The 23,034-nt window shown below is 38.5% G+C and overlaps 1 protein-coding gene across 8 annotated transcripts in view; it reads left to right on the top strand.

The window, feature by feature from the left end:
* The window catches only part of LOC127456524 (pleckstrin homology domain-containing family A member 7-like), a 139,572-nt gene that overhangs the window by 68,279 nt on the left and 48,259 nt on the right, over positions 1–23,034 (top strand). For all 8 annotated transcript variants that reach the window (XM_051725070.1, XM_051725063.1, XM_051725067.1 and 5 more), the window contains 4 exons: positions 14,126–14,240; positions 20,060–20,164; positions 21,235–21,307; positions 22,932–23,032. In XM_051725070.1, coding sequence (XP_051581030.1) covers positions 14,126–14,240; positions 20,060–20,164; positions 21,235–21,307; positions 22,932–23,032 — 394 coding nt within the window. The remainder of the gene's footprint in view (positions 1–14,125; positions 14,241–20,059; positions 20,165–21,234; positions 21,308–22,931; positions 23,033–23,034) is intronic.

The following is a 23,034-nucleotide window of genomic DNA, read 5'->3' as shown; positions in this document are numbered from 1 at the left end:
TGTAGCAAGAAATATTTTTCCCTAGCGCGGAACGCGGTATTCTTATACAATCACATAGCCAGGTGTCTACCACAAAGATTTAGATCTCGGTCCGGATTGAAGTGTCCTTCGGTCGGTATCTGGACCGGAGTATGCCTATCGAGTACCCCTGTTCTAAGCCATCTGATCTCATGCTCAATGTCAATAAGGGTTTTTATTAAGGTTGAGTGAGTTGCATATGGAACCAAATTAATTACAGCAGCATTTGGTCGAGAGATCAGGGTACAGTTTTCCAATAATACCTGAAGGGGTTTAGAAATAGTAACATTAGCAAGTATAAATACAAAATACTATTATAATAGCTAGTGGCACAATGACAGTTGTGGCATTATGTTATTATGTTTATATTATATACATAGTATAGAATAGGGTTATATAATATTGTGCTATTTCAGTTAATAAACATGGCAATAAACTATATATAGTATGAACCTACAGTATTAAATAATTATGTGTTATTAATTATGTAATTAAATGTGTTGCAAGATATATTGACTTTTTAAAAATATTGCAATGAACTTTTCACTTGTCAGAGTTGTGATAACAGAATCATTTTAATGCATTAATCCATAAAGTTTATGTCAATGCAGAGTGCAGAGAATAGCCTAAGCACACAATTGTCTTCTGGTATGTGTCATATGTGTAAAACGAGTAAGATTCAGTGCAGTGGAGAACCTGCAACTAATGTGCTCTAGCTTGTCAAAAGGAGTCGGCCAAGGCAAGACAGCCACCACAGTTGCAGATGAAGATCTGTTGCTGTCATATAGTTTCAAAAGGAAAAATTGCCCTGGTATAGTGCTTTGACAGAGTTTTTGCGCTGTTTAAAGTGCTTGAAAGATATTTTCCCTAGTTCCTAAATTAAATTGTTATATTACTGTTATACCCTTATTTGTAAATGTTTTAAATTCAAAGTCATGTGAGTATTTTCATTTTGCAAAACAAGCGAGTTGTCATTAAACTTTTCTTTTATAGTTTTTACTTCATATCATGACAAGTGCACGAACATGACAAAAAAATAAAGAGAAAGGTGCCATTGAGCAGAATAGTGTCTTAATATTAAAGCATAATAACCTCATACAGTAATTTGAGAACGCTGGCATTGAGTTATCCATACATTGGGTGTAAAGGTAGAGCTCAAAGGAGGGTACAGCTGGTTTTAGTGTCATATGTCTACATTGGTATTTGTTAGTACCCTCACTCTTAACAGGTCCCCTCTTAGTGATATCAAGTTCTAACTTATATTACAGCTGCGAGCAGAACAGAGTACATGCTTTGTTATGCTGTTCATCAAGAATGGTTTGGCACTGTTATTAATACATTAAAAAATGTAAGAAGTTATGCTCTCAGACTTCACTCTCTGAGGTTTTTTGAGATGTTCACTGTTGTTGTCATCTCAAAAATGGGATGGGATAAAGACAAATCCACCTACTGAAAATAATTTTCATGTTACATGATACAAGATGAGAAGTTTCATTGCTGGGACTTTTCATAACACAGCAGCACATCAAAACAAGATAAATTAAAGGAATATTCCGTGTTCAATACAAGTTAAGCTCAATCAACAGGATTTGTGGCATAATAATGATTACCATTATAACTACTTTATACTCCGGCACTTACATTGGAAATGAATGGGGCCAATCCGTAAAAGTAAAAAAAAAAAAATATTTTTCAGAAGTACATCCACAAGACATAAACAATATGCGTGTTAATATAATCTTAGTGTGATAAAATCACTTACTAACCTTTTCTGTGTAAAATTATACCTAATTTTACAACCTCATTGCCATGATAAAGTAACGCTGTACACCCTAAAACCCTAAAATGACTTTACAGCTCAAATAATACACAAGTCTTAACAGAAGAATTAATGTACAGAATGTGCTTTTATGCCTAGTAAAATTATAAGCATCACATTTCTGCCTTTAAACGACTGTAAGGGGGTTCAGTGGAAAGAAGGAGGTGAGAAACGACTTGAGAATATAAATAATAGTTTAATGATCAACTTAACCCAAAACCCACAAAGATAAACACATGCAAGGCAGCTGCCTGTAATTCTCTCTCTCTTGAACTGTTGTCCCCGGCCGCTTTTATTCCTTGCGCGCCCCATCAGGCTGATTGGGGACTGGGGGTGCGTCATTCCAGGCCGGGAAGCCCCCGGCATGACGTACATCCCTCCTTCCTCTCCGGTGGGGGGTGGGGGGGGGGGGGTGTGCCTTACGCCCCGACTGCCGGCGGGTCATCCCCGCCTTCCTCGACCTGGGAGGAGACAGGAGGGGAAAACAACAACAAAAAAACAACAAAATAGGTGAGGGAAAGGCCAACACGGAGCGACAGAGAGAGAGGAGAGAGAGAAAAAGAAACTCACTCAACAGTTCTCTGATGAGCCGTCGCGTGGTCCTCGATCACTCCTCCACCCTCTCAGGCGGACGACAGCCGCTCCTCCCCAGGCGGACTGGAGTCAGACCTCCGACCCCCAGTGGACAGAACGCCCCTCCGTGTTCCCGGCGACCCGTGGGGACACTCCTCCACCCCTGGCAGCGGCCCTACCGCTCCAGGCGGTCGGGGAGTCACTTCCCTCCTCCCCTCACGGACGGCGGTCTTCTCTCGACCCCTCTGTGTTTCTGGGGGACGGCAGGGCACTCCTCCGCCCCTGGCAGCGGCTCCATCGCTCCAGGCGGTCGGGGAGTCCAGTCCCCACTCGCCTCGCGGACGGCGGGCGTTCCTCGCGTCCGGGTGGTCGGGCTACTCCGTCCCCCGGCGGATGGCAGCGGTGCTCCCCTGGGTGGATTTCAGTGTCGAGGACTCTGCGATGGGCATCCCTCCTCCTTCCCAGGTTTCGGCACCAGTGTAAGGGGGTTCAGTATAAAGGAGGAGGCAAGAACCGGCTTGAGAATATAAATAATAGTTTAATGATCAACTTAACCCAAAACACAAAGATAAACACATGCAGGGCAGCTGCCTGTAATTCTCTCTCTCTCGAACTGTTGTCCCCGGCCACCTTTATCCCTCGCGCGCCCCATCAGGCTGATTGGGGACTGGGCCTGCGTCATTCCAGCCCGGCCCCGCCCTCCTCGGCTCTACAATGACCTATTCACTTTTTGTTTTGTTTTTCAAAGAAAAGGAGGGACGAGTCGAGATTGCCAATGTATGCCACAAGTGCTGTCGATTGAGCTTAACTTATATTAAACCCTGAATATTCCTTTAAAGAACACATGAAATGACTTGATGTGTACAGTTTTTTTTTTTCCTGTTTTGATGTATTTACTATGAAGTTGGTGTCAGACATACCGAAGGACTCATCCTTTTTATTTAAATAGCAATAGACTTTAGTTTACATCACAGCTATGAGCCATGATTTGTCACTTGCTAGTTGCTTGCTTAGAAGGAGTGACATTCTCATTCTACAGAGCATTTGATTGGACAAAAATCAGTGTAGCGCTTTCACAGAAGAGAGAGAGAGAGAGTAAATTTTAAATGTTTACATCTTTACTAAAAGTAAATTTTGTCTACTTTTAGGAGTAATATAGCATATAGGTTTCAAAGAAAAAAGCTTAATCTAAGCTAGCTTCAAAGCTTCATCTAAAAAAGCTTCATAGCTTTATTACGATGGACTTAATATAGGATGAACTGCTACTGCCAACTCCAACCGTACAACAAGAGGTACTTCACTGGCAACTGCCTGTACCTTGGACTAAGGATGGACTTAACCGGAAACGAACTGCCACAAGCTTCCAGCCAGATGGCGAGGCAAACCTCACGACCTGTTCTTGGTCATAGGATGGACCACATTCTCTTAAAATGGAATTTATAGAAAATAAATTAATGCCAACTATAGCCTTCATCAGCCAAATAACAAGAACACTCCATCTACGTGCACTTCTGCAGTCAATTCAGGATGGACTTCAAAGACATTTAGAGGCAGATACACTAAACAGTTGCACCAATTTTTTATGTGGTATTTCAGCGCAAATACCTGCATCTTATTCACTAACCCCCTGCAATCACATTTAGTGGGCGCAATCAGCTCTGAAATTGCACTGCGTCTTCAATATTTAAATTAAGTCATTGTCATTACTTTCCACACAAATACACCTCCTTTCTATGTAAATTAGGCTCATTAAAGATTGCGCTTCATTCATAAAACTCTGTGCAAGTTGCCCTGTGCAATTTACATCATGCTATTACCATCAAATGAAAGTAGGTGGAATAATGAATTTTATTCAAAACAGATGTTTGTGAACATTTTCAGCTGAACATTTCAGCAGTAATTAATCAAATACCATCAAATGATGGTGATGAGTGTTATAACCTAGGATATGTCCAGATGCGTGTGTCGTCAAGCGCACGTTCTGCATGTTTAAGAGATGATCCAGGTGTCTGGATAAGTGATTCTGTTCAGTCCCGTCAGGGTGGTTAAATACGGTGGTCGACGGCATCCCTGGCTATATTTTGCGCTCAGAATCGGACCGCAAGATCAGAATTGCACATGCAAACTGTATTCAGTGGCTTTTTTCTGGGTGCGTTTGCGTCGTTGACTGATCTGCATAATTCCTGTAGTAAATATGACGCTAAACGAGCGAAATTAGTGCATGCAAAAAAAAAAAAAAACAGTGCTTTTAGCGGGCGCAGTTCATTCTTAGGATACGTTTACACGACAACGATGTACTAAAAACGGAAAAGTTTTTCCTTTGCGTTTTTGAAAAGTTTTGCGTACAGATGACAATGTTGTCAAAACAATCCCCGTTCACACGGATCTGCGAAAATGACTAAAAACGCTGTATTATGCATGCGAGGCTAGTAGTTGACGATGTCACTTTGTAAAGAAACACTATGCGCCTGCGCACATAAGCATTCTTCCACAGAGCGGTGAATACAAACAATGAAGGTGGCGAAAGGATCAAGCAATTTTGTCTGGACGGACAATGAGGTTGCTTTATTACTACAATTACTTTGCTGGAGAAGTGTCAATAAACTCAAAATCTTGAGCAGCACAAACACAGTCCTGTAGTCCGCCATTGTAGTTTTGAATGTCTCGCGCGTTGTTTTGAAGTACTCACGCACATGCCTATAGACTGAACTCTCAAGATTATTCAACAAACTCATTTTTACCATCACTTCGTCTCCTGACTTGTTCTGTATTCCCTTGCTGACTCTTGGGCTGGTAGGAGAGTAAGTTAACATAACAAGCTGTTGATGTTGACTGGTTTTGGATATCAGACAGAACTTTGATATATGGAAATCTTCTGATGGAGAGAGAGGTTTTGTGTACACTGGATCCAACATGCATTTTCACTGCCTCATGTTTTCATATTCTAAGCATATCATTGAATACTGTACATGGCATCACATCTCTGTCTATAGGCTATATACATAAGCAGTGGGTGAATGAATTGCAGGGTAAAGGTACAAATAAAATTAAGTAAATAAATAAATAGCATTTAAAATACAAATATATTTTTCCCATCTGAATCCATACATTAATTTCAAGATTTTCAAATTGCAGGTTCTGCCTGCTGTATAATGTTTACACTCCATACAAAACACTCCAAATGAATAAATAGTTGATAATTATACATCTCATATTGATAATTATGTATCTCAAATTGATGCCTATCAATCCATCATTCTTTATATAACACGTAATACGCATGCGCATGATGTCATTGTTTTTTTTGTTTTTTTACAAATTCGCATTTTTGTATGTTTACACGGAGACGATAACGGCATCGTTTTCAAAAACTTGCACTTTGAAACCCGTTTTCAAAAGTTTGCGTTTTCAGGCCCCAAAACGCCGTTGTCGTGTAAACGAACAGCCAAAACGCTTAAAAAGTTTTCCGTTTTTAGTTGAAAATGTTGTCTTGTGAACGGCCCCCAAGTGAATCTGCCCCTCAATCATTAATGTAACGGTTCAATCAATATCCTTTAGTTTTTTAATATTGCCCACCAACATCTACTTAGTTTACTCAATGACTTGTATTGCACATAGATAACTTATATTGGCAATATATTTATGTTGTATAGCTAGAAGGGAACTAGCTCCTCCAGCTGAGCCTGGTTTCTCCCGAGGTCGTCTTTGGCTTAGTCACTGGGGGCATGATTTTCAATTGAATTATTCATTTAAACCATACATTGAGGGCTTTAAGACATTACAGCATCATTTTCTGTTACAGCATGATTTTCTGTAATGCTGCTTTGAAATGATGTGTGTTGTTTATAAGCGCTATACAAATAAAAATGACTTGACTTCAAAGCAAATAGACAACTAAAAACCTCAATTTTGCTAAAAAGCCTAAATTGTGGATTGTTTCTTTTATGACATTATAATAAATGTTGTATAAATATAAAAAATCTGTCATAATAACATAAAACGCAATACAACAGCCCCACATCCTTGAGCACTCTCATATTGCACCGTGCTCTTCCTCTCTCTGGCATTAGAACAGTATTTCAACAGTTGCCAACCAGTCTTATCTTACCTACCTCTCTCTAAAAGCAGTTCATATTAACATGAATATCACAAAGGCTGGGCCTGTCTTAGCATCTTGCAGAGAGTGAGAGGCCAAATTCTACTGCCACAGCCTAATGGATGTATCTCATTAACAGCTGTGTGGGTGAATGAGGATATATGAGAACTAAAGGTAATGTGTAATTGTCTCCTAATGGATCAGCAGCCCTGGCATCTGCTGGAACGAGCTAATATGTGCTGTAGCACTCATTTAATAAACAAACTGCTGTACATTATTTAGAGTATGTTGACAGCTTGTGCTGGAAGAAATGTTTAAAGCTAAAGTGTATCATTTCTGTGCCACTAGCGTCGCCAAACGGAATTGCAAAATGATTGCTTTAAAACTGGTTTCCTGAACACTCCCCCATCTGCCACTGGTCTGTCAAACAGTTAGTCTTGCCTCCATGTTCCACCATTGGTTGAGCCAAGGTTGCTTTGTCGGTCTGGTCAAGATGCTAAAATAAACAGAGCAGTGTTTTGAAAGCGCCACAGGGTTCCCACATATGGGGGAAATCAACCAACCAATGGCTTACATGAAGTTGTCTCTGCATATTTAGACGGGATAGGAGAGCATGTTTTAACATTGAAAAAAATTACATAATACAGCTTTAACTTTGTAATTTATCCTGCACCACTTGTGCTATGGATGTAGATGTTACTTCAAATCGTGTGGCTTATTTACTTACAAATTGCAAGTTTGCCTGTAACATTACAAATGTCACAGTGAACTCACACGATTTGTTTGAATGCAGTAGGGCATATCAAATCTGTATAGATATTAGCCTGTACTCTAGGCTAACTTTCACCATCAATATTGTCATTCCTCACCTCAAATGAGAAAAAGAGATTTGCACTATATACTAAACTTTAAAAGCAATGCTTTTAGAGATTTTGATCTTTCATGACCTTTCATGTGTTGCTGCACCATACTGCTACACAGCATTGATATTTTTCCAAATCTTTACAAAGTCATTGAATGAGAGGTGCAAGAGAGGTTGAAATTCCCACAGCCTACATATTCTTAAAATGAAAATAGAGTAGTTGTAAGCATCTCAGCTTGTTCCTTTAAATACACAGTCTGTTTCTTACTGTTTTGTGTATGTTGGCTATTTGTATGTTTGGCCATCTGTTACAAGATTCCAAGTGTGAACATCTTGCTGTGAGGTTTCCTCCACTATCTCCCTCTTCCTCTTATGTAAGGAAAGTCTGCTAAAACGTTTGGATGAACAACTATTTGTCATGAATTTGTATATCAAAATTTGAGTTTTGTGACTTTGTCAACTCTGAGGCCATCTTTATGTTAGTGTACTCCTAAATTTGATAAAGTAAACTTTTTAACACCTGTTCACATTTAAACTGTACAGTCTTTCTCTTCCAGGAAAAGAGACCAACAATATTGATGATTAATCTCGCACTATTCAGATTGTTTTCCAATAAAATGCTCTCTAGAATGAAAATGTCCCCTCCCACTAATGCCAGCTGCCTCTAGCAATAGCAAGTTGCAAATCATGGTTCAAATAATGGCTGTTTTGCAAACAAAAGGCTATTGGTTAGTTTATAAAAACGAAACAGCACAAACTTCCTATTTCAATAGGAAATGCATCAACATACAGTAGGAAAGAAAAGCTTTTTATGGGGTCTTTAATGGTTTGAGTATGTTTTTATGGTAGTATTGTTTAGGACTTGTAAGGATAGGTTTATGAGGCAGGAAAAAGATGATTTTTCACAACAGGAAAGACATCTCTTTTCTTATGATCTGCCAGACTTCAAAGTACTCAAGGTCAGTGTAATGACAGCCAACAGTACATGCGGAGTCCAACCTTCATTGATGTGTAGGCCATAGATTGTGCTTACCAAATGTCACAGTCCTTGAAGCCAGTTTCCTTTGTAATTATGCCAGCTGGAATTTGAAATGAGATGTGTTATCTGTAAAAGCTCAGCGGAGGCTTTAAATGCATTATTGTTTTTTGTTGGCAGCGTTTTTGCATTGAAAGAGATAGAAAAGAACAGATTTACATCACTGACAAAGATTAAACCTGAAGTATGTAACTTTTTCAATGTTAAAATACTTTCTTCTATCCCAGTTTAAAGGGGTCATGAAATGCTCTTTTTAATAATATTTTTATTATATTCCCTGTGGTCCACTGATAATGATAGTAATGTTTTTTTTTTGGGGGGGGGGGGGGGTTTGCATTAAAACATTCATAATTTAGTAATATATGATCATTTTCTACCCTGCCTTTGGCCGTCTGTCTGAAATGCTCGGTTTTGGCATTAGCGCTTCCAAGAAACCAGTAATGCTCACTGTTGTGATTGGCTAACATCGTGCAGCCCCTCAAATTCAGCCATTTTTGAAACTTCATCTGAAGAGAATGAACAAGCTCCACAACATAATAAAACTAAATTTCAGGGGTTACACATAACACACACCCAGCACATTGCATTTGAATATATTAAATTGTTCATCTCATGCACAACTGTTAACACTCACACCCTTTCTACACTGGACAAAAGAGTCGCGTTGCGTCAAAAGCAATAGAACCCATTATAATCAATGATGCTGTCTACCATAGAAGAGTTTGTTGTGGCGCATCGCGTTGCACTGACAGTAAACAGATGTCCGTTCCATTTTGCACTGAACGTGCTGGTGCTACTACTGGCAACAACATAAATAAATGGTTTAGAAAGTTCATGTTGATGCGCCCAGTGTAGATGGCCTCAAGCTGTTGTGCTGCGTCACATCAATGGACACACCCGGGGTAAACAGAGTGTCAGCATCATAAACTTTCAAACAGTCATGACATTTGAAATATTCATGAATAAAACAGTTTACTTAAGTTTTTGATTGGGTCCAAGTGTTTTGAATCATTTTATGACTGCTCACTAGCAATACACATTGATATGAGCCAAAAAATGCATCCAGTTTCCATTATCATCCTGCACTGAAATGCACATCGCCGAAAACACATCTAAATGGTCAAAGACTTCCATTCAGCACATGTTTTCATACACCAACAATTAAAAATAGTGCAGATGGGCGAAAGAACTCATCCATGATGCATTTGTGCTCAAAACAGCAAGAGGCAGCTGAATGACAGAGAATGGCTTCTCCTCTTCAGAGTTGTAACTTGACACCGTGTCTTTGGTGTCAAGCGGTCAAAGATGTCTGTCTGTGCATGTTTAAATGCAAAAATTATTTAAAATAGTCCAGATGGGCCCCTTTTGGTGTTAGGAATTGTTATGCCACAGTAGGCTTTTTTTGTCCATCTCTCTATGTTTACAAACTGAAGTACCAGTGGGTGGGGCCAAAGGTGCGATGATTTTAAGTAGGCGTTAATGTTTTTGAGCTGTAGAGGCAGTCATGAATTGATACTCCAAATGATATAGGGTTGTCGCGGATGTAGAGAGCGAGACATTTTTGCAGCTTGGTTTCAATAAATGTAAACTTTTATTGCACTGGGGATTATGTTTTGAGTTCTGAAATGTACAGTATTTTTTTTATAGTAGAAAGACCTCTTCTACTGTCAAATGTCAAGGAAAATTTGATTCCTCATGACATGACCCCTTTAATATGCAAAGACAACTAGAAGTAAGCCATTCATATGTTAATTTTCTCAAAAACTGTAAACACTGTTTCCCTGTGGCACTAAGAAATTCCTGTGTTTGTTTTGAGCGACCCGCTTAGACCCACCCCAACAATGTTACTAAACCAATGGCGTGAGTTGGGGGTGGGACTATTTGTTTGATCAACGGCAGAAGAGGGGCATATTCATAAAGCTGTTTTGAAAACATTGTTTATTTTTGCAATTCCGTTCGGTGGTGCTAGTGTCGCAGAAATTGCATACTTCAGCTTTAAGTAACTGCAATAAAGTTCATAAAGGAAAATTCATCTTGGTTCCTCACTGAATGAAGAGGAGTTAGAGCAAGTATTCTACTATAATATACTGAAGTATTTGCAATTTATATTTAATGTATGGCTACTTTTCAATTGCTATCAATGGAGAAAGATACTAATTGGGTCAGATGTTGTGGTTTTGCCATCTATCAGCAGGAGTTAACTGGGCCATGCTAGCCAAACCCTGACCCTTGTTTTAAACACCCTCAAGATGTTTGACTTAATGGCAAAATATAGAGAATATTCAAATGATATTGGTCAGAATATTAAATGTAGGTTTTTGTCTGTTTGTAGATGTTATATCACATCTGTTGACTGCTTGAGGGATTTAATTTGACATCCATGCCAGTAATCACTTGAGGGAAATATAATTTTCTGTCATGGGGAATTATATGTGACACATCACAGTGACCAAAATGTACTAAAAGCTTTTTGAAGTGAGAATTTGAGATTATAAACCGCTACTATGTGTCTGTGATGAATTGAACAGAACACTGTTGCTGTTAGTTGTGCTGCATTAGAATACTTAATAATGTGACTGCTTGTCACTGCTGGTAGGAGCTTTTTACATAAGCTTTCCATAGTCATTAGCCTTGCTTTAATTAACTGTAGTATATAACGCATTGTAAAACAGAACTTTGACCTATGAAAAAATAGTCAACAATTATGATTAGACTCTGATTGTATTTTCAGCAAAATATGTTTTTCAAAACAATATTTTGACCGTTACCGTTTTGTTTGAGATCTCCCTGTTGAGTTTGTTTTATGTATAACTTTTTAATCAAATGAAGGCAAGACTTTATTTCCCATTAGTGTCGCTTTGGCAGTGTTGGAGGGGTTTAACTACACTGCTGGTCATTCATTCATCATTTTAACATCTTTAATGCTGTCCAGGTGTACCCTCACTAACATTTACCATGGGAATTATTGTATCCACCAAGTATCAAAATTACTACATGCAATATTACAGTAAAATCTTAAAATGCATTTACACTGGCGGCCAAAAGTTTGGAATAATGTACAGATTTTGCTCTTATGGAAAGAAATTGGTACTTTTATTCCCCAAAGTGGCATTCAGCTGATCACAATGTATAGTCAGGACATTAATAATGTGAAAAATTACTATTACAATTTGAAAAAACATTTTTCAGAACTTCTTAAACTGCTACAACGAGTTCTCATCAAAAAATCCTCTACGTGCAGCAATGACAGCTTTGCAGATCCTTAGCATTCTAGCTGTCATTTTGTCCAGATACTCAGGTGACATTTCACCCCACGCTTCCTGTAGCACTTGCCATAGATGTGGCTGTCTTGTCGGGCACTTCTCACACACCTTACAGTCTTGCTGATCCCACAAAAGCTCAATGGGGTTAAGATAACACTCCTTTCCAATTATCTGTTGTCCAATGTCTGTTTCTTTGCCCACTCTAAACTTTTTTCTTTTTGTTTTTCTGTTTCAAAAGTGGCTTTTTCTTTGCAATTCTTCACATAAGGCCTGCATCCCTGAGTCTTCTCTTTACCGTTGTACATGAAACTGGTGTTGAGCGGGTAGAATTCAATGAAGCTGTCAGCTGAGGACATGTGAGGCGTCTATTTCTCAAACTAGAGACTCTGATGTACTTATCCTCTTGTTTAGTTGTACATCTGGCCTTCCAGATCTCTTTCTGTCCTTGTTAGAGTCAGTTGTCCTTTGTCTTTGAAGACTGTAGTGTACACCTTTGTATGAAATCTTCAGTTTTTTTGGCAATTTCAAGCACTGTATAGCCTTCATTCCTCAAAACAATGATTGACTGACGAGTTTCTAGAGAAATCTGTTTCTTTTTTGCCATTTTTGTCCTAATATTGACCTTAAGACATGCCAGACTGTTGCATACTGTGGCAACTCAAAAACAAAAACAAAGTCAATGTTAAGCTTCATTTTTTTTTTTTATTTATTTATCACACATTATACATTTGCACATATACAGTGAAATTCTTTTTTTCACATATCCCAGTCAGAGTGCAGGGTCAGCCATGATACGGTGCCCCTGGGGCAGATAGGGTCAAGGGCCCAACAGTGGCATCTTGGCAGTGCTGGGGCTTGAACCCCCAACCTTCTGATCAGTAACCCAGAGCCTTAACTGCTGAGCCACCACTGCCCCCCCCTGTGTTTGATATAATGGCAAATGATTTTCTAGTATCAAATTATCAATTTAATATGATTACTCAAGGATAAGGTGTTGGAGTGATGGCTGCTGGAAATGGGGCCTGTCTAGATTTGATCAAAAATTACTTTTTTCAAATAGTGATGGTGCTGTTTTTTTACATCAGTATTGTCCTGACTATACTTTGTGATCAGTTGAATGCCACTTTTTTTAAAGTACCAATTTCCTTCTGAAACAGCAAAATCTGTACATTATTCCAAAATTTTGGCCGCCAGTGTTCAATGGAAGTGAATGGGGCCAATCTGATATCGTTAAAATATTCACTGTTTTAAAAGTATAGCCACAGGACGTAAACAATATGTGTGTTAACATGATTTTATCATGAGAAAATCACTCACTAAACTTTTCTGTGTAAAATGATATCCAATTATACAACTTTGTCGCAATGACATAGCGATGTATACTCTAAAACCCCAAAACAAACGTAAAAACGAGTTTAAACAGAAGAATTACTTTGTGCTTTTATAAAATTGTAAGCTTCACATTCTGACTTTAAACCCTCAAAACACTGGCCCCATTCACTTTCATTGTAAGTGCCTCACTGTAACCTCGATTTTTGCATTTTGTAAAGAAAAGGAGGAATGAGTCAAAAAAATTTTTTGTGGTAATCTACATCATGCAACAAATGCTCTTGATTGAGCTTAACTTGTATTGAACTCGGAATATTCCTTTAATTGTAGGAAAAAATATCTGTTGTAGCTACTGTACGATGGTTTGACAGAAACTATGGTTTCTATGATCCATTTTTGGAAGGGCAACCTTTATGTCAGACTACTGGGAGAACTAGCACAGTGTTTTTCCTGAATGTCACCATGTAGAGATTTTCAGGCAGCATTTAAATGTCATGTTTTTGCCATCGGCTCAATACACCATATGCTAGTGCTCAACTAGAACTATGTTTTAGAATTTTGATCACTTAGGAATAGGGTTTGAGTTTTACACTGTTGCAAAATTTGGGGAATCAAACAAATTGCTTAGAATAACCATCGCTTTATCAACGCTGAGGTTCTGGCCATTGGAATGTTTTGATAAGTCAGAAGCCCAGTCATGCAGTAATAGTATATGGGTAATGTTACAAATAGATATATCACTGGGATTTTGGACCATTGAGATTTCACAAAGGGTGGAGCTAGCCAACTCGACATAGCAGAAATAGAAACTGAGCAACTGACAGAACATCCTGGCGCTCATCGTGGCTGGTTAGGACAAAAACTGAGATTAAAATGGACATTTTTATCGCTTGCTGCTTTATCTTGTTGCGCCTGCTTAGGATACAGTGTTACGTTACGTAAAATATATTGTTCATATGATTTGTCTGTTGCCATAATGAAAAAAAAATAGAGAAGGCAACTCTCAACGACAAGAGATTTGTAAACCAATTTAGCAGCAGCTCCTCTCTCAGGACAGTTACCTCCTCAAACAGACTGGATGTACCTGTTGTGACCACCATCATTTCTTTACCAATGCTCTCCTCTGCAGGACGGGCATTCGCATGCTGAAGCAGCCGCAGACGGCCGCACGGCCTTCCAGCACCGTCAGTGAGTCCTCCACCACTGTCACCTCCTCCACTGTGGACACCACTTCAGCCTCAAAGGTCTGTAACCACTGGTCCTACTGGATAGAAAGCAAAACTAGTTTCAGATTATTTGCAGCGGGCTTCAGCTGTCAGTGCTGAAAATAGATCGCTGATTGAAAATCGGCTGACGGTTTACCCTAAAATGAAAATTCTGTCATCATTTTCTCACCATCATATTTTTACAAACCCATATGACTTTGTTTCTTTCGTGGAACATAAAAGTAAGTATTATGCAGACTCAGTTTGGACACAAAAGGAAATGTTAGGCAGAATGTTAGGGACTGACAGTCTCAGCCACAATTCACTTTCATTAAATGGAAAAACGATGCAATGAAAATGAATGGTGACAGAGGCTGTCAGTCCCTAACATTCTGTCCAACATTTTCTATTGTGTTCCACAGAAGAAAGAAAGTAATATAGAAAGCCATAAAGAAATTTGTGAAATGATAATGAAAAAATGTGAAACATGCATTTTCACTTTTTCACTGTAGTTTTTTTATTTTTTATTATTGATATTTGCATGGTGATGGTTTCCACCTCCACTCTAAGCTCACAATCATCTGTAACTCATAGTGTATATGATAAACAAGGGTTATCTGACCTCAAGCACCTGTTCCTCCTCTTCTCCAGAGATCTTTCCAGGGGTTGGATCTTTAAAGAACAACCACAACCTCTTATCTGGTCTTAGCAGACCAATCTCAGTGTTTCTGTACTCACTGATAATCGTTTTAAACTTACATTTAAACCACTCACATTTGAATAATTTTATCCTGCCCGTAGCAGGATGTTGTACACAGTATGACACAAAATCTGTTCTGAAAGAAGGATTTCAATTGGATGTTTAATACCTGCAGTCAGTGACTGCAATGAGGACGCTAAGTAGAAGACAGGACTGTCTGTATACAGAAAGAAATGAGCTAGTTAGCTTGAAAAGACTCTTAACGCAGAGCATTCTCCATGCTTGGTTAGCATCCGTTCTGGTAATTACTGTGCTTATTCTTCTGGGCTGAGGCAGCACCAATCCCCCAGTGCTGGTGACACAAACACAGAGTGGAACAGAAGCCCCTCGACTACCATCTGAACAGACACAAATTGCAGATGAAACGTTTAGTGAGTGATCTGGTGCATAGCTGTGCAAGGACATATTGTTTGGGACATGATGCACATGAGCTGAATGACAAGCTTTTTAGAGATTTTTAAAGCTTGAATTAGAAGATATTTAAAAAATGTTTATAAATGCTTAAGCAGGTTGTCATGTTTTGGCTTTTTATGTCAGTGCAAGTATTTTAATGTCTTATTGCATTCAAAAGCAGCATGTATCTGTGTCACAGATATTTTACATTGATTATTGACAGTAATCTAATAAACTGGCAAGTACTGTAAGTACACTCTTAGAAGAAAAAGTGTTCTATCTCTCGCTTCATATTTGGAACCCCTAAAAGGTTCTATATACCCTAAAGGGTTCTTTGAGCCAGGTGAAAAGGTTCTATATAGAACCTTGTATGGGTTCCCAAAATGCATCCGTAAAAAAATTTTTTTGTTTAGTTAAGTACTTTTTTGTTTTATTACCAGAAGGAATCACTAAGAAAGTGAAATAAGCATATAAAAGACATTTAAGTATTACTAAGTAAAGCATTTTTAATAGTTTGTATTTACAGCAACACAAGCAATAATTAGCACAATTCGTAATGCAATAGTTATGAGAATAGACTTAATAAATCCACAGGTTTGTAATAATAAGCTCTAAGGTAATTAGTAGTAATATTATTTATATAAAAATCATAAACATTAAATAATTAACTATAATTTAACATTATAACCATAAGTAAGATTAATAAACAAATAAAAAACTAAGTAAAAATTAATAAAAAAATATAGCTGCAAGCAGCAATTAAGGGGCCAAGCACAACAACCATTATTAGGCACAGCAATGGAAAAAATAATAATATAATAATTCAAGCAATCTGGTCATGATTTTAGGCAAAATGGTTGAAAAATCATGAATACTATCAATTGCATTGGGACGTAAAAGCTTATTACTTTTGACCAACACATGGTGCTGTCACCAAATTGGTCACTGGATGTGGTCAAAGTGTGGTCATGATGACACACGTACAGTTTCATGTCAATACCCCAAAGTGTTGCCGAGATAGAGCCTGAAAACCATTCTGGCACCGTGCCATCAAATTCATGTTGTGTTAAATGAAAACGATTTGGTCTACCAACACAACATCCTTAACTTTTTGTCAGCATGGTCTGAAGGTGGTCTGATTCGATTTTGTTTAAAATCTGACAAACGCTCTAGGAGTTAGAAAAAGTAGGTTTTTAAAGGATTTCAAAATGGCGGACAGGAAGTTCGATCGATCATGGCATAATTGGTATCTGCGTTCTCAGCATGACCCACGGAATCTACCAAGACTGATCTCATGACAATAGCACAAAGTAATCAAAAGTTGCATTTTATGAAAATTTGGTATAAGTTTTGACCAGAAGGTGGCGCTGTCCCAAAACTTTTTGAGTACCTTCAGGGCATTGTGCCAATGACACATAACGATTTTCGTAATGATATGTCAATGCGTTTGAAAAATAAAGCATTTTACAACAAAATTCAAAATGGGCGTCAACCCAAATGGCCATCATAGGAAAGTTTTGTATCATTTGACTCAGCATCCCACACAGAATCTAACAAGACCAGATTTGTGATTTTTAGTGAAACCGTTCAGAAGTTATAAGCAAAAATATGCATTTTTCATATCTTGTGACCACTAGGTGGCGCAGTGCTGAAACTGTGCAGGTACCATCAGGTCATGGTTGTCATAACACACCAAGTTTGGTGAGAATACGCTAAAGTGTTGCGGAGATACAGCCTCACGTCAAATTTGGCATGCTCTAAGTTTAATTTGTTCATGCGTTACTCAAGAAATGTTTGACTAATCAACTTAAATTGATTAGTCAACGTAAATCTTTTTGTCAGCCTGGTCTGAAGATGAACTGATTCAATTTCCGTGCAAATTGGACGAATGGTCTAGGAGTTAGAAAAAGTAGGTTTTTCGAAAAATTCTAAATGGCGGAAACATTTTCAAAACGGAAAATGACGACATAAGTTGCAATCGATTCCTCTCGAGCCAAGGAATCTTATGGTTCAAAAGTTATTAGCATAAACGTGTGAAAGTTTGGCCAGTTGGTGGCGCTAGAGGGCTTGAGTTAGAGACTCCAATTTGCTCCAGTTATTGTTCAGACTGTCCTCTATCTGTGTGCCAAATTTCACAACTTTCCCGCATACGGTTCTATGGGCTGCCATAGACTCAATGGCAGAAGAAGAAGAACAAAAAGAACACTAATGATTACAATAGGTGCCTATGCACTTTCAGTGCTTGGCCCCTAACAAATGACCAATGAAAAGCTGTAAAACAATTTTTGCACTTGGGCAGATACAGAATCATTTTGTTGCAACTAGTCTGACAAACTGAGTGAGGTCTTTTGGATACAACAAATTAAACAAAACTTCACTTCACTTCAGCCATCTCCATGTCACCAGTTTGAAGTCAGATGTCCCCTTTGACTTCCACTTGTCATTGCTATTGATTGTATCAATATCATTGATGATATTGATGGCCAGAACTTCAGAAATGCTCTGAGTTAGGTGAAGGTCTTTGCTAAAACCCATGTTCAATTAATATGGCATCTTCAATAAAAAATACATAATTATCATTATTTTGTAAATTTACAATTTTTAAATTTATAGGAGGGGGAAAAACAGCGCTACATGCTCAAGTTGTTTGCTGTTTATGATAAACACAATTTTTTGCATCTTTTGTTGAATTATGAGTCAAGAATAGAATATACCATAGACTGGATATTAATACCAAGATAAATGTGTCGTCTAAAAGAGAAAGGATCTTGGATCTGATCATCTAATCAAACCCAAAGCTGTAGAAGTACATTGTAAAAGTAAATTTTTTCTGCAGTATAAAATGCAAAAGTAATGTAATGTAGTGTTCAAAACTATTTATAAACAAAACTTTCAATAATGTACAGTAATTTATGCTTAAACATACAGACATTAAAACATACTCACATTAAGCAATTGTCAACCCAAAGAACCTCTGTAAGTCTTTGTAAATAGAACCTTTTTGGCATAAAGGGTTCTATATAGAACCCTAAAGAACCTTTTTTTCTAAGAGTGTAGGCAAGTAAGTTTGTTCGGTCCTCTAATCAGATTGGACTAGCAACTTTCCAAGAGTGCTAATATTATCCGGTAGTTTAACAACACTGAAATATTTCACTTTTTGTATTACTCCAATTTGTGGAGTCTGTGTTTGCTACATAGAATTCCAATTGTATTGTTCACAACATTGTAACCAAACTACTTTTGTAGCCAAAAAATAATAATATTTGGCCATATTGTGTTTTAAATTTAAAGGAATAGTTTAGTCAAAAAAATTATCTCATCATTTACTCACCCTCATGCCATCCCAGATGTTTATAAATTTCATTCCTCTACAGAACACAAACTTAGATTTATAGAAGAATATCTCAGCTCTGAAGGTCCATACAATGCAAGTGAATGGGTACCAAAACTATAATCTTGACATCTGCAGTCTCCTTGGCGATCAGGATTTCAAGCTCGATTACACTTCCTAGCGCCATCTAGCACTCTGCACATATGTCAAGCACTAGGAGGTATAATCGAGTTTGAAATCATGATTTTGCCTATGACTGCAATGGCAAGATGTACAGTAAAAAATTAGTTACATTTTGGTCTGTTCTCACTTAAAACCATATGTATTGCTTCAGAACACATGGATTAAAGGTTTATGGATTACTTTTATAATGCCTTTATGTGCTTTTTGGAGCTTCAAAATGTTGGTATCCATTCACTTGATTTTATGGACCAACAGAGCTGAAATATTCTTCCAAAAATCTTTTTTTGTGTTCTACAGAAGAAAGAACGTCAAACACATCTAGGATGGCATGAGGGTGAGTAAATGATGGGAGAATTTTAATTTTTGCGTGAAGTTACTAGATATTAAAGGTAAAATTAGTAAATTTTTGGATGTTAAAATACTTTCTCCTACCCATTTTAATGTGTAGAGTCAAATTAATCTGTTAGTAGGTAGGTTGATTTCCCAGAAGTGGCTTTGTGGCACTATCAAAACATTGCTCTGTTTGTTTGAGAATACCGACCAGCCCAACATAGCAACACTGGCTTGTTCAACGGCAGAAGTCTGGGGCAAGACTATCTGTTTGATTTGACCAATACAGAATGGGAAATTGTTGAAGAAACCGGTTCGAAAACAGTTATTATTTTTGCAATTCCGTTTTGGTGATGCTAGTGGTTCACCTGTTGCATAAAAGCAACATCGCACTCAAGTGGGTGTGATTACCTGTTTTCCCCTGTCTATGGCGAATGGCAAATAACATAAAGACTGTAGCATTCATGTATATGTGTAAAAGAAACTCAAGCAGTGTTGTCACAGCTGACTGCCATGGTCTGATTAAAGAGACAGAGAAATACACCAGCAGGAATGCTGCCCGTGTCATCTCCTGCCTGCATTTGAACCAGTTCGGATGAATGAGAGCAGCCAGTTGTGCTTGTAGCTCTTGTCTTTGGCAGCTATTGCTTGTGATGGTGATGTATGATGTGTATTAATGCAGTGACATGTGTGAGTTGTGGGCAGCATGTAGGCTTATGACTCTGTGCCTGGAGAATGCCAGCAATTGGTGTCTAAGATCAGCTGTGCACCCCTGGCAGATGGTCCAGGCTAATGGGTGATGAATGAGCTCTCAATCCCCCCTAGTCATCTTCTGTGTGTGTGTTTGTGTGTGTGATACAGGGATCTAGGTCCAGTGCAAGGGTCCATAGCTTTGGAAAACGGGACAATGCCATAAAGAGAAATCCCAGTGTTCCTGTGGTGGTTCGTGGATGGCTCTACAAACAGGTAAGACAATTTGTTCAATGAGCTTGTTTATTGATTAACAGAGCTTTTGTTAAATATTCTCTTTATCTCATTTAATAGGATGACAGTAGAGTTACTGTACTCATCTGTGCAACATATTATGGTTATGCTTCAAAACCTAGTGAGCTGTGTACCTCGATGGCCATTATGAACACATTTTAACATTTGGATGTTGAAACATGTCTGTGATGTCCAAAAATGCTCTCTAGGTTTTTGAAACATATACCCACGTAGGATTTTCTATGTTAAGAAAATTTCAGAATTATATTTAATAGGGCTGTCAGTTTAGCACATTATTTAATGTGATTTATTATAAAATAACAAAATATCACAATTAATCATGCAACTTGACCCATATGTAAATTCCACAATAAGGGAACAACCTTTGGAGCAATACAAGCTTGAAGAAGCATCTTCACATTTTTTAATTGGCAGCCAGCACAGCCCCAGCTGCTGCTACAGGTGTAAAGAGCTGTTCACATAGAATGTGTTCTTGTATTTACAATAAGATGGTCGATGTGCAGCTGAATGGAACATAGTTCAAAATGTTTTAACTTGACACTGCATCATAAAAACACGGCACTCATGGTGCAAGACGCAAAAAAAAAAAAAATCTAAAAATTACTGTTTGACGCATGTGTACATAGACAAAACTTTAATAAATAGTGTCGACAGAATGCAAGAATGTGTCCTGTGTGAACTTGCAACAAACAATGGTGGTACCTCAAAATCTAACAAGCTGCCTACCTAGATGGCATTGTCAGGCATTATAGGTGTTTTAATATTTGAATTGGACATTTAAACCTGCCTATGATACCCATAATGCTGTCTACTGTAGGGAGGCTTTTGAAACATACAGTTTACACTGGTAGGGCCTTCCATGGCATGAAAACATCCAAAGTATATTTACTCAGATAGAAAAAATTCAGGTTTGGTTTAACTGGAAGAGAAAACAGTGCTTCACTGTCAGGGAGAAGTGCTGTGAATTGCCTGTTTGAAGTGCTATCAGATGTCTTCAGCTACCTGAGGCTGCCTGTGTTTTGTACTTTCAGGACAGCACAGGGATGCGGCTGTGGAAGAGAAAATGGTTTGTTCTGGCTGATTATTGCCTCTTCTACTACAAAGGTGAGTTGCTCTACCGAACATCAAATGTAATCACAGATTCACACAGACATTTACTTTCCACTTTACTCCCATATACAAAACTTATGACGCATCCACACTGACAGTAATGTGCAGTGAAAAATGACTGAAAGTCATTAATTGACAATGAGAGTTGGCGAGTTGAAACAACATGAGCAACAGTCAATACAGTTACATACAATTTAAAAGTTTTATTTCAGTCGGACTAAAATAATAGTTCATCATTTTAAAATGTCATGTGAGCGTTTTAGCCAGACTGAAATCGTACCAGTCTGATTTTTGGGAAGGCGGACTAACAGACCTAGATAGTGAAATCATAGCTCTCATGTATTTACTTTAATCAGACAATAACTGAAAGACAGAGGTAATGCGTACATGTATTTAACAGTTCCTCAGCTGACTTCCTTACAATATTTGATTATGCATTGTGTCACTTGTACTTGGAAAGACAGATAAAGACTGTGGGCCCTATTTTAAGAGTGCTAGCACTAAGTGCAGCGGTATACCACAAGTCATAAGCGCAAAGTCAATAGGCATGGCCACGAAGTTTTGGTATTTTTGTGCAAGCATGTACTAAGTCGCAAGTGGGTTTGGCGAAATCGCACACCCGCAAGGTGCTAATGGGCTGTGTCAAGTGCAATTTAATTCGGAGGTTCATCTCCAGTTATTTCAGTGTCTGCGTTTTATTATATAAAGCTGCAAGTGAGCGACAGTTCTGCTGACGGAAACGCCTTGCTGATGAGAGGTCAACAGAGAATAGCCAGACAGGTTTGAGCTGACAGAAAGGCTATGATAACTCAGATAAACACTCAATTACACAATTGCAGTGAGCAGAATAGCATCTCAGAATGCACAACACGATGAACCTTGAGGTGGATGGGCTACAACAGCAGAAGACCACGTCAGGCACTTTTTTAGGACCATAAGGTTCCTAATAAAGTGCTCAGTGAGTGTACATATAATGGCATGAATTAGTCCTAGTTCTACTGATTACAGTTGCAGTATTTTAGCTGTGCTCAGAGTTTAACATGACGCATTTAGAAAACTCTGAAAGTAGTTTGCTCATGGAAATTAATCAGATGTTTTTGGGGTTTCTTTCTTTCTTTGCTTGCATATAATTTTTTCATAAAAAAAAGTGTTGTCATGATAGGATGTAGTCTATCCTCATTTTCCATCTAGTCTGCTCTTCCCTGCTCCAGAGCCCCCAGGCCCACGGCTCACTCAGCTTGGAATGTCACCTCCAAACAGCCTTGAACTATTTTTAACCCATTGCGTCCTAATCCAGCCACCCTTATCACTTACATATCAACCCACCACACAATCTGTTTCGAACACAACTGCTCATAAACACACACACACACACACACACACACACACACACTTGTGCGACAGACCGCAGCGTCCACTGGAAAGTAACAATCAGGGTGGAACTAAGAGGCAGAGCACGGCTAAACTTAAATGTGTGAATTGTGATGATGTTACTATAGTGGTGTGAGAACGACAGGTCAGAGAATACTGCATGCCAGGAAGGAAGAGTGAGAGAGCTGCAAGCAGGGCATTGCAAACCCAGACTGGAGAGCTCAACTGGGTGTTTTTTACCCCGCAGACAGCCGTGAAGAGTCACTGTTGGGTAGCATCCCTCTGCCCAGCTACACTATCTCTTCTGTGGGACCTGAAGATCACATAAGCCGCAAATATGCCTTTAAGGT

Source organism: Myxocyprinus asiaticus, chromosome 18 (genome assembly GCF_019703515.2).
Source record: "Myxocyprinus asiaticus isolate MX2 ecotype Aquarium Trade chromosome 18, UBuf_Myxa_2, whole genome shotgun sequence".
Lineage (NCBI taxonomy): Eukaryota > Metazoa > Chordata > Actinopteri > Cypriniformes > Catostomidae > Myxocyprinus > Myxocyprinus asiaticus.
This window is presented reverse-complemented; position numbering and strand designations above follow the sequence as displayed.